Raw genomic sequence first — 14806 nt, forward strand, 5'->3', positions numbered from 1 at the left:
CACTGATTTCTGGGTGCTATTATCTCAGTGTACACCATGCCTCACCACCTGGGTGGTTTAAAACCACTGGAACGCTAAGAATTTGAGCCGCTGTGCCATCTGCATGTGTGTTCAAAGGTGTCCATATTTGTGATAGTGAAAAGAATCTTCTTCATGAAGTATTAGTATATTGTGTTTAATTATCGGAATCACTCGAAGCCAGGAAACAATTAGGGGAGTCTTTAATAGGAATAAATGCAAAAATATAATATTGGTGATATTGCTATTCATGGATGCACACTCTGAATATACCCCCCTCCCCCGATATATATATATATATATATATATATATATACACACACACACACACACACACATATATATATACATCTACCAAGATTAACTACAAAAGTTTTACTGATTTAGAAGTTTTACATTAATTCTGTTTGGAAATTACAGTTGCCTTGTAAATCACACACACACAAAAGCATTTTGTGTTTAAGTCAAGGTTTCAAAGAGAATGAAAGCTAATGTAATAATAAAATATTTATTTACATTTGTCACCTGCTGACAAGTGTATTCTTCTCAGGATAACTATGCATCTTATGTACAACTCAAGTCTCTGCAAGACCAAATACATGCAATCAGAAGAATTGCAATGAACCCTTTAACCTTCCAGTTCTGTTGTTGCTGCAGCTGTTACCTGAATGAATAGTCATTTTCAGTTACTAGACAATGAAAATCATCTTTTAGAAAAATATACAATATATATTACATTACTCGCTCAAGAGAGCCATGACACGTAGGTTAAACTATTCAGATAACAGGTCCTACTGCCTAATAAATAAATTCAAAAATAAAATAAAATAAAATAAATATATATATATATATATAGATATATATGCAATCCAAAAAATTCCTTTGCATTCACCCAGAGTTACTGCCTGGCTCAGGTTTACAGCTTCATTTATCATTGGGTCATTCTTCTTTGAGAACATTTACCAGTCAGGTCATACTGTTTATCATATCATGATACCTCTGGGCAGTAACTTGCTCAGTTACTGCCCAGAGGTATCATGATATGATAAACAATTTTGTTGTGCCACAGCTACAGCGGTGCCTGTGCATGGATTCCTTTATCCATTTCAGTCATTTTCTTGTAGAATGTCTCTCCCCCACCTCCACACATGGTCGATCTGTACAGGAAGTTCTTCAAGAACATTTCACGGAAGCCATAGTGATCAGCTGTGCATTTCCCATTGGATGGCCATACAATCTGTGACTTCTGGTTGTGGAGATTTCTCAAAGATAGGGTTTATTGGGATCATCTTGATAACTTGCCAACACTGAGAGACAGCATAACATAGCATGTGCGCAACTGCGTTCTGCAGCTGAATATATTGTGCACAGGATGCAGTTTGTAGCATACCAGGAAAGGCAGCAGTACAGTCTGTGAATGCATAATGGAAGTGAATAAAAATGTATTATTTATGTTTGTGTCACTTTTCTCCTTACACACACAGAAAAATTACATCTACATTTGATACATCATACAGTCTCTCCCCCCCCAAATGGTGAATTTTAGAACTACTTTTTTTTCCTCTCAGATATTGCTTCCGCATGATGCAGAAGTATTCCTTAAAAGTTTTGTAACATTTGGATCACTGAATGGTGCTCCATAAGGCCATCATCATCATCAAATTCCTGCCATGTACCCTCAAGGGGTGTACAGGATATGATAGTACTACATGAAAAATTTACATAATTACTAACCTCCCATCTACAATTTTCCTCCACATCAGTCTATTACTTGTCAAGACTCCAATATTATCATTATCAGATCTATATTTCTATCGCCTGAGTCACATTGTACCGTATCAATCCACCTATATCTTGGTCTTCCTCTGGGTCATTTTCATGCCAACCTGGCAGAGAACACTTGTTTTGCTAATCTTTCTTCGCCCATTCCACCATACCACCTTCGCCCATTAAGTGACCATACCATCTGAGATTAGCTCTGCTAACGCATTCCTGAATGCTGACAATGTCAAGTTCTTTCCTAATATCCTCGTTTTTAATATGACATTGCCATTGATGCCATCTGTTCACGCCTATAAGGCCTTAAACAGGGATATTTTAATTTTGGTCACTCTGTATATCACTAACATCTCCGATTGTCCTGCCTATTCTTACATCATCAGCCACCATCAGCCAATATTTGAACATCTGTCAGATCCTTCCCAATATCATTAATGCATAAATTGAACAACAATGGTCCAAGGACTGATTCCTGGAGGAATAGTCCTTTGTCATCTTAAATCCAGCAGATTCACACCCACCATACACCACTTTCTGATACCCACTTATCCAAGTCAATAGTGTATGTTTTAATCCTACATTCTTCAGTTTATGTAACAGCCTTTCATGTGGTATTCTATCAATTGCCTTAGCAAAGTCCAACAATATCACAGTGTATCCATTTCTTTATCCAATTCATCTGTAAACATAATTATAAAATAAGAGAAAATTGCTAAAAGATGACCTCCTTTTAGTAATCCCACGCTGGTACTTGTTTACCAGCATGGGTTTACTAAAAGAAGGTCATGAAAAGTATAGATTATCTGTCAACTTCTTTTTGTAGCGAGTTTGCAATGACTTCACTACAATCTTCATCACCACTTCAGATGTACTGATAGGTCAATAGTTCGATACATCTCTGTTTTTGCACAACCATTGTATGGCAGAACTCATATATTCTTTCTGTTCCTGTAGTATCTATTCCTGAGCTGAGACAAGCTATACAAAGAATGCCAAAGACCTGGAAAAGGCAGTTTGAGACAAATTTCATTCAAACACAAATAATTATAAATGTATTTATTTTTTAACATTTGCATTATAATAAATTACAAACGTCAAATTTTTTTAAAATTATTAAGTACGTTTTAGTTATACAAATCCAATATACATACAGCAGAAACAAACTTAAGAAATTTAGCAGAGTTCTGACTGTACTATTCAAACTATTTGAATTTAAACTTTTAATGCAAACAGTTTCAACAAAGCAGTTGGAACAAGACAAGATTGTGGCGTCAATGAGATACAGCCCTAATGTACGAGTAGTAAGTCAGTCAATTGTGCAGAGACATTTTGTTTAAAACGGTCTTTAGATTTTTTAGTTATTGAAAAATTAATTATAGAATAAAGCTGCATTTATCTGTGATAAGACAACAAAAACAGGTAATAAAAAATGCCTCATACTCCCTAAAGACCTTTGCCTATCCTTTGAGTTATGTGATACCACACTTTGGCAAACACCGTTTTAGCATATGTGTTACCATATCTCATCTGTTCATATTGCTAAATTCTTATTCAGGTTATGCAACAGCTTTTGAACTTCCTTCTTATGCACCTCTATCTCTTTTCCAATATTGTACTGGTAGAACTGTGTGCCATGTTACATGGCATTGCATGCACCTGGTCGATAGATCTTAGCAAAGTGAACACCCATTATCTGAACGATCTCATCAGCTTCTAACACAAGGGTATCATCTGCATTCAGAAAGTTATTCTTCCAGATTCATTCTTTCTTTTACTTGCGGCATAACAATAAAATTCTTTAGCCTGCACAGACAATTTAGCTTTCCATTACAATACAGCTCCTCTGTCTTATTATAATTCTAAGACAGCTGAACTGTCTTATTCTCATGACATTCCTTTCACTTTATCTTCTTATTATGGTTCTCTTGTTTACTACGGTTGCACATTAATTTCACTTCCACCCTATTTATTACTTTGAACTCTAGGGATACATTTAGATACTATGTCAATTAAGCACTTTTTCAATGCTCCCCATGCACTGCTGTTATCATTCAGTAAGTGATACCATGGGACCAGAAATAGACCTGTGTTTGTCAAGCATATAATATAGCCTATACCTGTCATCACATTTACAACTATATATATATATATATATACTGCTGGTTCTTCATAACAGAAATAGACAGAGAGAACAGATGATGCTAAACTGAAGTACTTTATTTTTGAGATGGATATTTAATATCACAAACTTATAATACATTAGCACTTCAGAGTAGTGACAAAAGTACCAGTAATTGAAGTTCTTCCAACTCGTTTTAGCTTCAAATGAAGTTACAAAAATAACTGCAAGGTCCTGCATTCTACTGGTGAAAAGTTAATACCAGTCAGTACCATTCCATGTTTATGGAAGAAAGCAAGAACATCTGTCAAGTTCACTGACTCTATCCAACAATACATTGAATATTTTCGTGTATCAATTCCTGAAGGATTGATATGTACTCCTGATTACATTCCTATTGAATATTTCTCACCAAAGTTCTGTCACTGATTATCAAATTTAATCTTTCAAGTAATTACTCCAGAAATACAGACTATCTTTATCTTCAGTTTTTATATCACCATTATCATTACTGATTCCTTTTACAGTACTCATTACTCCATTTTGAAGCTTTTTTTTTTTTTTTTCAATAGCCTCCAGAATATTTTGTCCTCCTCGTGTTTTTTTTTATTCCATATTCTAACCAGTCTCCCCATGACTTTTGTTTAGTTACTGTAATACATAAGCTTAGCTCACTTATATTTTACTCTCTATTCTCTCATGGCATCTGTTGACTTGCAAGGACATCAATTCACCTAAGACACCTTGGTGAACTGTTACAGTCAGAAATGCCTATGAAGACAGAAATATAAGATCTGACAGACTGGAATGCTTGTTACCTAATTTGGAGCAAAATTTTTGACACAGGCTTCAGCTAAACTGGAAATATGAAGCCTTATTGCTACAAAGAAACCAACCCTGTAGTACTATTAGCTAAAATATTAGCAAAAGGTCCTAGATTAACAAGGGAACTGATTTTTTATGCACAAATCCAAGAGATACACTCTGTCTACGATATTTATGCAAAGTAGATATTATATAGTGCCTTCATTCTTAAAAATTTTTTTTTGAAAAGGTGTGTGTGTGTGTGTAGGGGGAATCAGTGTATTAAACTCCTACCATATTTTTACTCTGAATGCTATATAGGAATTACTCTATTTACATACATATTCATACCCGTAGTAAGTTTTGCAAAGTATTATCCTTTTGATTTCAAATTCTAGTGAAACACTTACCTAAACTTCATATATGTTGACATGCTTGTCGGCACTACCACTTAATAAATACCTAGGGAGTGACCAATCCACACAAAAAATGTAATCTTCATGACCAAACATATCATTTAATGGTGCCTTTGAGCTGAAATCAAAAAATAAAACAAAATTTAAATACATAAAAATATTCATTATCAATTATAAATTAATTATATTTCACATTACATTATACTTTTGTAGTAGTATTCTCTGGTCTTTGAACAGATCAGATGAGAACTAATCTTTATTAGCAGTGGGGATTAGGACAATTAAGCTAAGAAAATTAAATAATCTCCTAATCAAGTATTTCAGCAAAATCTTTAAATCAATAATCTGGTTAAGAAATAAAATGGAATTCAAGCGGTCTTGCCAAATGGTCAGTCACCTGAAAGTGATCACTTGGACAAATGCTTTTACTGATGTATGATATCATTATCCATACTAAAATAGATGATTTAGATGAGTTAAATGATAAAATGGATGAGTTGTTTGAATGAAAATAAATGCTGCAAAAAAGAATATATTGGTGATGTGAGTGTGTGTGCACATGCACACACACACACTCACAAACTTTACTAAAAACATACTGTTTAAATGCAAATATTTCAGTTTGTTTATCACTGAAGAATGATAGGATGACATGTTGCAGGCTATCTGTTCAGCAAATTGGGCCATCTCAAATCAACAATCAGTGATACCATACTGAGAGAGAAGCTCATGAAGTCAACTACAAATACTACCTGCAGTTGGATGACCCTTCACACTCACTGAACTTGATCACAGAGTGCCACAAAGGATAATTTGTATAAACCACCATTCGTCAGCCAAAACATGAATATGGAGTTCCGGGCATCAACTGGAACACGAATCAGCACAAAAACATTTGGAACCGAGGCTCACAACATGGGTTTCCACAACAGGACTGCAACATGCAAGTCCTACATTACGTGAACCAACATGCAGCACTGTCTTCAGTGTGCAAAGAGCATATACAGTGGCATGTGGAAGCTTGGAAAGCTGTGATAGGATGACTTTAAAAAGTGCTGATGGCAGATGGTAACAGAAGCAAACCAAACAGTGAGTTACTGCTTGATCATTTTGCAAGGATGTATCATCTAGGTGGTGCTACTGCAATGCCAGATGTGACATTGACTAATAGGAGAATAAGATTTGAAAAAATGGAGATACTTAGAATACTGCAGAAACTTAATGCAAACAAGCCATGGGATTAGATTATAGCCCATGTATTATGATAATCTGCAAGGGAATTATCAGCTTCTCTGATCAAACTGTTTAATTTACACCCCCTGTCCAAAAAGAAACCGAACTTTTCGAAAACAGAAGAAACTGGTGGCGCCACCTGTTGTATCTTTTTGTTGTCGAAAGTGGCAACCTTCATTAGTGTTGTGTCAACTGTTTATGACATTGTTTCATTAGAAACTGAGTTTCAAACAGAGAGCTGTGTTTGACTTTTGTGTTAAACTTGGTAAAAGTTTTACCAAAATAAATCAAATGCTTCAAAAAACATATGGTGATGAATACTTATCCCATACTCAAGTTTACGAGTGGTTTAAGCGATTTCTAAGTCGTTGTGAGACGCTTGAGGACGATGAAAAGTCGGGCCATCCAAAAACTGGACTTAACGAAGTCAACATCCAAAAAGCATGCGATTTCATCAAAGAAAACCCGAAATCATCCATGAGATTGATTGAAGATGAATTGGGGATTCCAAAATCAACTGTTCACAACATTTTGACCGAGAGTTTGGGCCTTCATAAATTGAATTCGCGATTTGTTCTCCACAAGTTGACTGATGACCAAAAAATGTATCGAATTGAACACTGCAAGGACCTCATTAAATCATAAGGACTCAAACTTCCTTGAAACGATTGTTACTGGTGATGAAACGTGGTGTTTTGAGTATGAGCCCGAAACAAAGTGCCAGAGTGCTGAGTGAAAACCACCAGAAGAGGAGCATCCGAAAAAAAGTAACTTAAGAAGTCAAAAGTAAAGACAATGCTGATTTGTTTCTACGATTCCATGGACATTATCACAAAGAATTCATTCAGCATGTCCAAATGGTCAATGGCGAGTTTTATCTCGAAGTTTTGAGGTAATTGATAGCGAGAATTCGTTGCGTACGGCATGAATATCGTGATCCAGGCAGATGGTCACTTTTGCACGATAATGCACCATCTCATCATTCGAACATTGTGAGACAGTTTTTGAGCAAAAACCAAGTTTGTGTGTTGGATCATGCCGTATTCACCTGATTTCTTTCTCTCCCCCGACTTCATTTGGCGATGAAAGGAAAGCGATACGACACCATTGAAAACATTCAAGTGGCAGTAACCATTACCCTCAACAGTATCCCAGAAAACCAATATAAAAAACTCATTTAATGAATTAATTGACTGTGCCAAACGCTGTATCGAAGCTGAGGGAGAGTATATTGATTGAAATAAATGATCTGAATAATTATAATTGTTGTGTGTTTTATTTTCTATCAAAAGTTCGGTTTCTTTTTTGGACAGAGGGCATAACCTCAGTACTGGGAAGGTACCAATGGAGTGGAAAGAGGACAAAATAGTTCTTGGCGCCTCCAACGCAGAAGTAGCAAGTCATAGGCCAATCAGCATTTCAGGAGTGGTGGTGGTTAAGGTACTGGAAAAATTAGTAAAAGGCAGAATTCAGGACTGGATGAATAGGAATATGACACTTTATAAGTGACATGGTTTTGTGAAAGGTAGGACTAGGTCTTGTGTTAGTAATTTGCTTACTTTTTATAATAAAGTGACAGCAGAGTTGAATAAGGGATATGCTACTCATACATCTGGATTTTTGCAAAGACATTTGACATAATTCCACATAGAATTCTGTTGTATAAATTGGGACAAATGGTATGGAGGAGCTCAGTCCAGGAGAAGGCAGGTGATTAGTGGTGTATCACAGGGCTCAGTACTTGGTCCAATGTTGTTTAATTTGTACATCAATGATACAGGAAATTATTTGGCAGGAAGTATTCAGTCGTTTGCTGGTGATATAAAACTGGGAAGAGCTATAGTAAATGATGGTGATGTAGAGAGCCTGCAGGATGACTTAAATAGACTTGCAGTATAGCCAAAGGTAAATGACTGCCAGTTCAATGTCACTAAGTATAAGGTGATGGATGCACTTTGGGAAGAAGAGATCACAAGCTATGTACTATATTGATGGAAATGAACTGCAGGAAACTGAGGCCAGGGATTTGTAGGCGATAGTGGACAGGAAGTTAAAGTTTAGAGGGCACAATGCAAAGGTAGCCAAAACAGTACATCAAGAGTATATGGTGTTGAAAAACACACTAATGAGAAGGGAAAGGGAAGTTATTGTTCCCCTTCATGAGACTTGAATTAAGGTCACATCTTGACTACTGCACAGAGATCTGTTCATCTGGATCCCATAGGGGGATGAAGAAGTGGTGGAGAGGATCCAGAGGTGAGTGACAAAGATTGTGGTAGGTCTATGGGATGCTTCACCTGAGAACACATTGAAAGCCTGTGAGCTTCAAAAACTAGCTGATAGGTAGAAAAGAGGAAACATAACAGAAGCATGTAAATTAAAGGGATTTTATATGATTACATTGAAGAATTTTTTCAATAGAAGGAAGGGAGAGAATAAGGGGAACCATGGAAATTATGTAAGAGTGTGGTTAGCAAAGGTGTTAGGATTAGATTTTTGCTTGGAGGGTGAGGAATAGGTTGCCAGAGGTGGTTATGAATGCTTCATCTCATCAGTAAATGATTTTGAGGGGAGGGGTATGATAGGTACTGTGTAATAACAGCTAGTGGGTGTTATTACACAGTATTATTAGTTGGATAAAGGATTAAACTAAATTAATTATAGTCTAACCAAGTGGGAAAAAAACTTCCTACACAGAAGTACATTGGCTAAGCAGAGGGAACTGTTTGAAATGGTTTTTTGCTTTGAGAAAGGAAATAAAACGGTTTTTAGAGGAACACGAGGATACAAAGAACTAATCACAAAACTATGTGATCCTCATTTTACGAGCTTACTCGCCTTTCTAACAGACATCACACACACCACATGAATGAATTCAATGTGAAGTTACAGGGACATAACCAAACAATCTCAGATTTAGTTGGACACCTAGATGGGTTTATAAGTCAACTGAAGGTTTTTAAATTCACCCTAGTCAGAGGAAACCTAGTACATTTCCCTTCCTGTAGGGAGTTGATGGAGGAGAGCCACGACATTGATTTCAAGTTTTCTGCGCCAATATTAGACCAAATTTTGGAGGAATTCAGTAAGCGATTTTCTGACTTCAGTGACATGGGGCCACAAGTGACATTATTTAACAACCCAATGAAATGCGACATTTCAGAGCAGCATGACACTTTGAAGGTCACACAATTCCAATTGATTAGTGGAGTTGTGTGACGTTCAAAGTGACCCCCTTTTTCCAGTCAAGGGTGGAGATAGGCACTGACTTTTGGAAACTGGTACCAAGGGAAAACTATACTACTGCATTGAGTGATTTCAGCTTGAGAATTGCATCTATGCTTGGAAGCATATACATGTGAATGCACTTTCTCAACTATGAGGGCAGTTAAATCGTCACAAAGAAGCCGACTGACTGATGGCCACGTTCAGGATTTGTTACAAATATCGTCATCATCCTTGAAAATCGACTTTGATGAATTTCTTGCCGCATATGAATGCCCACAGTGTTCTCATTAACTTGTGTTACATGCAAAAAACCAGAAATATGTAATTAAATTTAATTTAACAACTTATATTTAAAATCGATCAAGTATTTTATATTGTTCTCCCAGCAGTAAAATGATTTAACAAATATAATAATTTAATACATATAACTATTGCCTTGAAAAAAATGCAGAGTTTATTTTTATTTAAGTTCTGTCTAAAAGCGTGCAGCCCGTGAAGCTATCACTCATCATATATTGGCCCTCGTATAGAATGAAGCTGGTCACGCCCGATCTAGATGATGTCTTTGACATTACAAGACACCCAAGTTTGCAACTTTATTCCTTCATAAAAAGAGTTTCCTCCAAACTCAATTTGCCTAGCACAGCCTTTGGTCTTTTATCCTGTTGAGTGCTATCATGCGATCCCTTTGCACTTGATTTGAAAATATAAATGTGTACCCACTTTCTACTCTAAATCATCAGTTATACAAATTGCCACATGATGATTTGTCTGAATTTATGGTTGCAATCTTCAGAAAGTGTTCTTAATTAGGTTTTGGACACCATGTATTTAGTATTTCCTTTCATCCTTCTGTTTTTGGCATGTACAAGAGTAGGCAGAATGTTCTCACTGACAGTTAACACACTTAATTTTCTATTCCAAGAAAGAGTTATTATCATGCTCTTTTCTTCCACATCAGGCACAGGTGGAAGAACCACACAAAGCAGTTTGGGCATGCCTATATTTCTGACTTTTAAAGCATCTTAGCAGATCAGGAATAAAAAAAATTTAACAAGACAACTGAGATATTCTGCTTTTATTCATGTTGGAAGTCTGGATGTATAAAAAGTAATGGTGATGTTTCTGTTGGAAAACCAAGTAACCATTCCTACATAATTAGGATTTGCACCATACCTGTGACTCTTTGATTTTTGAGTTCTGAACATAACTCTTCCTTTGGAACATCAAGGAGGTCACATTCTTATATTACACCTCTAGAGTGTTTAATGAAGGGTGTTTAATGAAGTGCTATGATAATTGGTATTCCATCAGTTGATGTTGTTCTCAGTAGTTTTTTTTTTTTTTTTTTTTTACTGTTGCTGACATGCAATTTCTACAAAAATAACAACAGAATGCAGTTTAAGGACACCATATTCTGGTCACATATTCTGGAACAAATCTGAAAACACACCCAAAATCAACTTCACCAGAGTTAAAGATCGGTACTATCAACATAAGAAGCCTGAATGGCAAAGAAATGGAGCTAGCTGAGGAATTAGATAAGTACCAGATCGACATAATAGGGGTGACTGAAACAAAAAAGACAAAAACTGGTGACATCTTTCTGAGCAATAAATACAAAATGTTATATTCAGGAAATGACAATCAAGGAAAAGAAGGATTAGCCATAGTATTCAACACAAAATAAGAGGCTAATCTTCTTGAACGGGGCAGTCTCAAGTACAGTGATGTGGGCAAATATGAGAATGGGGAACTGGACAATGAGACTTATTTGTGCCTATGGTCCCACAGAAGGTTCTACTAAGGTAGAAGTGGAGGAATTTTTTGATGCTTTAGAAAAAGCAACTGACACAATGAAAAAGGAAAAGTTGGTCCTTGTTGGGGATCTAAATAGCAGAGTAGGAAATGATTGTGAGACATACAAAAATATTTTGGGAAAATTTGGAGAAAAGAGCAAAGCTAATAATAATGGCAAACATCTGTTGGATTTCTGCTCAGGACATGGACTGGTTATTACTAACACCATGTTCCAACATAAAAATGTGCACAAATTCAGATGGACAGAAGAGGCTAGGAATAAGAAAAGTCTCTTTGACTATGTTATTGTTGATAGTGATGTTTTCTCCCTGCTGCAGGACACCAGAGTTTACAGAAGATTTGAAATTGGAATTGATCACTATTTAGTCCTGAGCAAGATAAAATTGAATTTCATATTGAAAAGAATAACATGTAAGAAAGTTTTAAAGCGAATAAAAGTTGAGCAGCTTTCAGATGTGAACTGCAGACTAAAATACACAAAGATTATTGAAGAAAAAATGAAAGAGTCTGAGAACAGAAACCAAACCATGGAGATTCAGTGGCAAGCCTTGAAGAAAACCCTGATTGATTCAGCCAGAGAGGCATGTGGTGAGGTTGTCTGCAAGGATAGAAAAATCAGGACTCCATGGTGGACACAGGAAGTTAAAGAGGCAGTGAAGGAAAAGAAGAAATCATATCAAAAGTTCCTGACAAATAAGTCAGCTTTTGCTCTTAGAGAATACAGAGACAAATGCAAGAATGCAAAACACTGTGTAAAACTAGCTAAACAAAAGTCATGGGAGGACTTTGGCAAGAATATAGAAAATAAATATCAAGAAGGTGGCAAAATATTCTGGAGGTTGTTGAAGAAGCTTAGAATGGAGGAAACAGTGCTGTAAAAGGAGTTAGAGATGATAAAGGTGACATGAAAACAGGAGAAAAAGATATCCTTGAAGTATGGAGTAATTACTTCGAAAATTTGCTAAACGAAACAAGCAGTGATGACAGCACAGTGGTAAAAAAACACTACCCAGGCATGCAGTCAGGAATACATATCCATTCTTGAAGTAGAAAAAGCTATCAAAGGCTTGAAATATGGAAAGGCAGCAGGAGTAGATGATATTCGATCAGAAATGCTGAAGTATGGTATTATAAAAGTTTTACAAGTGGCTGCACTGAATAGTTCAGAAAGCCTGGACAGAGGGACGAATTCCTGATGATTGGAGTAGAACTCTAATAGTGCCCATATATATAAAAAGGGAAATAAAACTGAATGTGAGAATTACAGAGGTATTTCCCTACTGAGTATTCCTGGTAAGATCTATGCAAGTATACATGAGAAACAGTTGATGAGAATTATTGAAGAAAAGCTTGTTGAAGAACAAGCTGGATTCAGGCCAAATAGAAGCTGTCAGGATCAGATCTTCACTTTACGACAAATAGTCGAGAAAGCATGGGAATATAACAAAGATCTGTATTTAAGTTTTGTTGATCGGGAAAAGGCATATGGCAAGGTGCCAAGAGAGAAGTTATTCAATACGCTACAGTTATATGGTGTCAATGGGACATTATATCAAGCAATACTTAGTCTGTATTTGAGTTGTAAGTCGGCAGTTAGAATTTAAGGATGTACTGGAAGATGGTTTAATGTTAAATCTGGTGTGAGACAATGATGTACATTATCCCCCCTGTTATTCATTATCTATATGGATCACATTATGAAGGAAAGTTTTATTAAACATGATATCAGAATTGGAGACATTAATGTCAGCTCTTTGCTTTATGCAGATGATGTTATACTTCTGAATAAATCCGCTGCAAGTTTGCAAGATTCTCTGACTAAAATGAATAACTGTTGTAATAGATATGGTATGAAGGTCAGCATTAAAAAGACAAAGACAATGAAAATAGGTAGAGTTGTTGAAAATGTCAACTGTGTTGTGAACGGGGAAGCTGTGGAACAAGTAAAACATTTCAGCTACTTAGGCACGATTTTTAGTGAAGATGGTAAATTAAATATGGAAATAGATAACAGAATCAACAAAGCTGGTATGGTAGGACGTCAATTGAATAAATTCATATGGAATAAGAGAGAAATTAGTCATAACACTAAATTAGCTGTATACAAGGTAGTGCTCAAACCAGTTTTAACTTATGGATCTGAGAGCTGGGTCAGAAGTAAAACACTTGACCAAAGACTAGAGACTGCAGATATGAGAGTCCTGAGAAAGATTAGAGGCGTGAACAGATGGCATCAATGGCAATATCATATTAAAAATGAGGATATTAGGAAAGAACTTGACATTGTCAGCACCCAGGAATGCGTTAGCAGAGCTAATCTCAAGTGGTATGGTCACTTAAACAGAATGGGTGAGGAAAGATTAGCAAAACAAGTGTTCTCTGCCAGGTTGGTAGGAAAACGACCCAGAGGAAGACCAAGATATAGGTGGATTGATACGGTACAATGTGACTTAGACGATAGAAATATAAGATCTGATAATGATAATATTGGAGTCTTGACAAGTAACAGACTGATTTGGAGGAAAACTGTAGATAGGAGGTTAGTAATTATTATGTAAATTGTTCATGTAGTACTATCATATCCTGTACACCCCTTGAGGGTACATGTCAGGAATATGATGATGATATTCTGGTCTCTGGTTGGTCCTGTCGGGTGAAATTCTTACGAAAATTACGGACCAATAATAAGCCAATCTCAGGGGTATGGTCACTTAAACATGCTGGAAATGAAAGATTAACAAAGCAGGTGTCTGATGCCAACAAGACAGGAAAAAGACCAAAAGGTCTTTTTCCTGTCTGAGAACTAGTAGCCAATGAAGTTAAGAAGTGATCTAGAAGAAAAGAATATAAGATCTGACAAGTGACAGACTAATTTGGAAGAAACTTGTGGTGATGATGATCCATAGTTAATGGATTATCATCACCAATTTACATCGAAGTAAATCGATGATGATGATCCATTTCATGACTGTCTGTGGAGACACGTGCAGTGAATCCACCTATTTCTTTGATTGTGAGTAAAACATCTTGGTGCTCACTCTTATGAAGTTAATAACTTTTTCCTGTTTGACCTGTGTAAGGATTTCTATATAAACAATGAATGTTACATACACCTAGATGCTTGTGGTCCCTACAAACTTAAAAGTTTCTGAATCGTGTTATAATTGATGGGTTACATCTTCTAACATAAAAACAATGCATCCAATTTCTGTGAAGATACTGTAATGGTTTATACATATTACAATTTATCAACCGTTCTTTTCAGATAGGAGGTCAAACAATCCTCCCCACCCCCCCACCTCAAATTCACTACTTCAAATCTTGTGCTAAAATGGGCTGGTAAACAAACCAATGAACTACGATTTGTTTCTTTTGTATCTGCAAGCTC

The 14806-nt window shown here is 36.2% G+C and overlaps 1 protein-coding gene across 4 annotated transcripts in view; it reads right to left on the reverse strand.

The window, feature by feature from the left end:
- Window positions 1-384: 384 nt before the first annotated feature.
- Window positions 385-14806, reverse strand: part of LOC150094547 (ribosome biogenesis protein WDR12 homolog) — a 98679-nt gene continuing 84257 nt past the window's right edge. For 3 of the 4 annotated variants that reach the window (XR_016550247.1, XR_016550246.1, XM_090412156.1), the window contains 2 exons: window positions 5131-5254; window positions 385-682 (listed from right to left, as the gene is read on the reverse strand). Coding sequence is in view for 1 of the 4 variants with exons in the window: in XM_090412156.1 (XP_090268282.1) it covers window positions 5131-5254 (124 nt within the window). In the remaining 3 variants the exon portion in view is untranslated. Of the gene's footprint in view, window positions 683-5130; window positions 5255-14806 lie in introns of those variants that run through there. The other variant, XR_016550248.1, reaches the window with a different exon arrangement.

The sequence above is a fragment of the Typopeltis vanoorti genome, chromosome 22 (genome assembly GCF_054136105.1).
Source record: "Typopeltis vanoorti isolate ZY-2024b chromosome 22, IOZ_Tvanoo_1.0, whole genome shotgun sequence".
NCBI classification, from domain to species: Eukaryota; Metazoa; Arthropoda; class Arachnida; order Uropygi; family Thelyphonidae; genus Typopeltis; species Typopeltis vanoorti.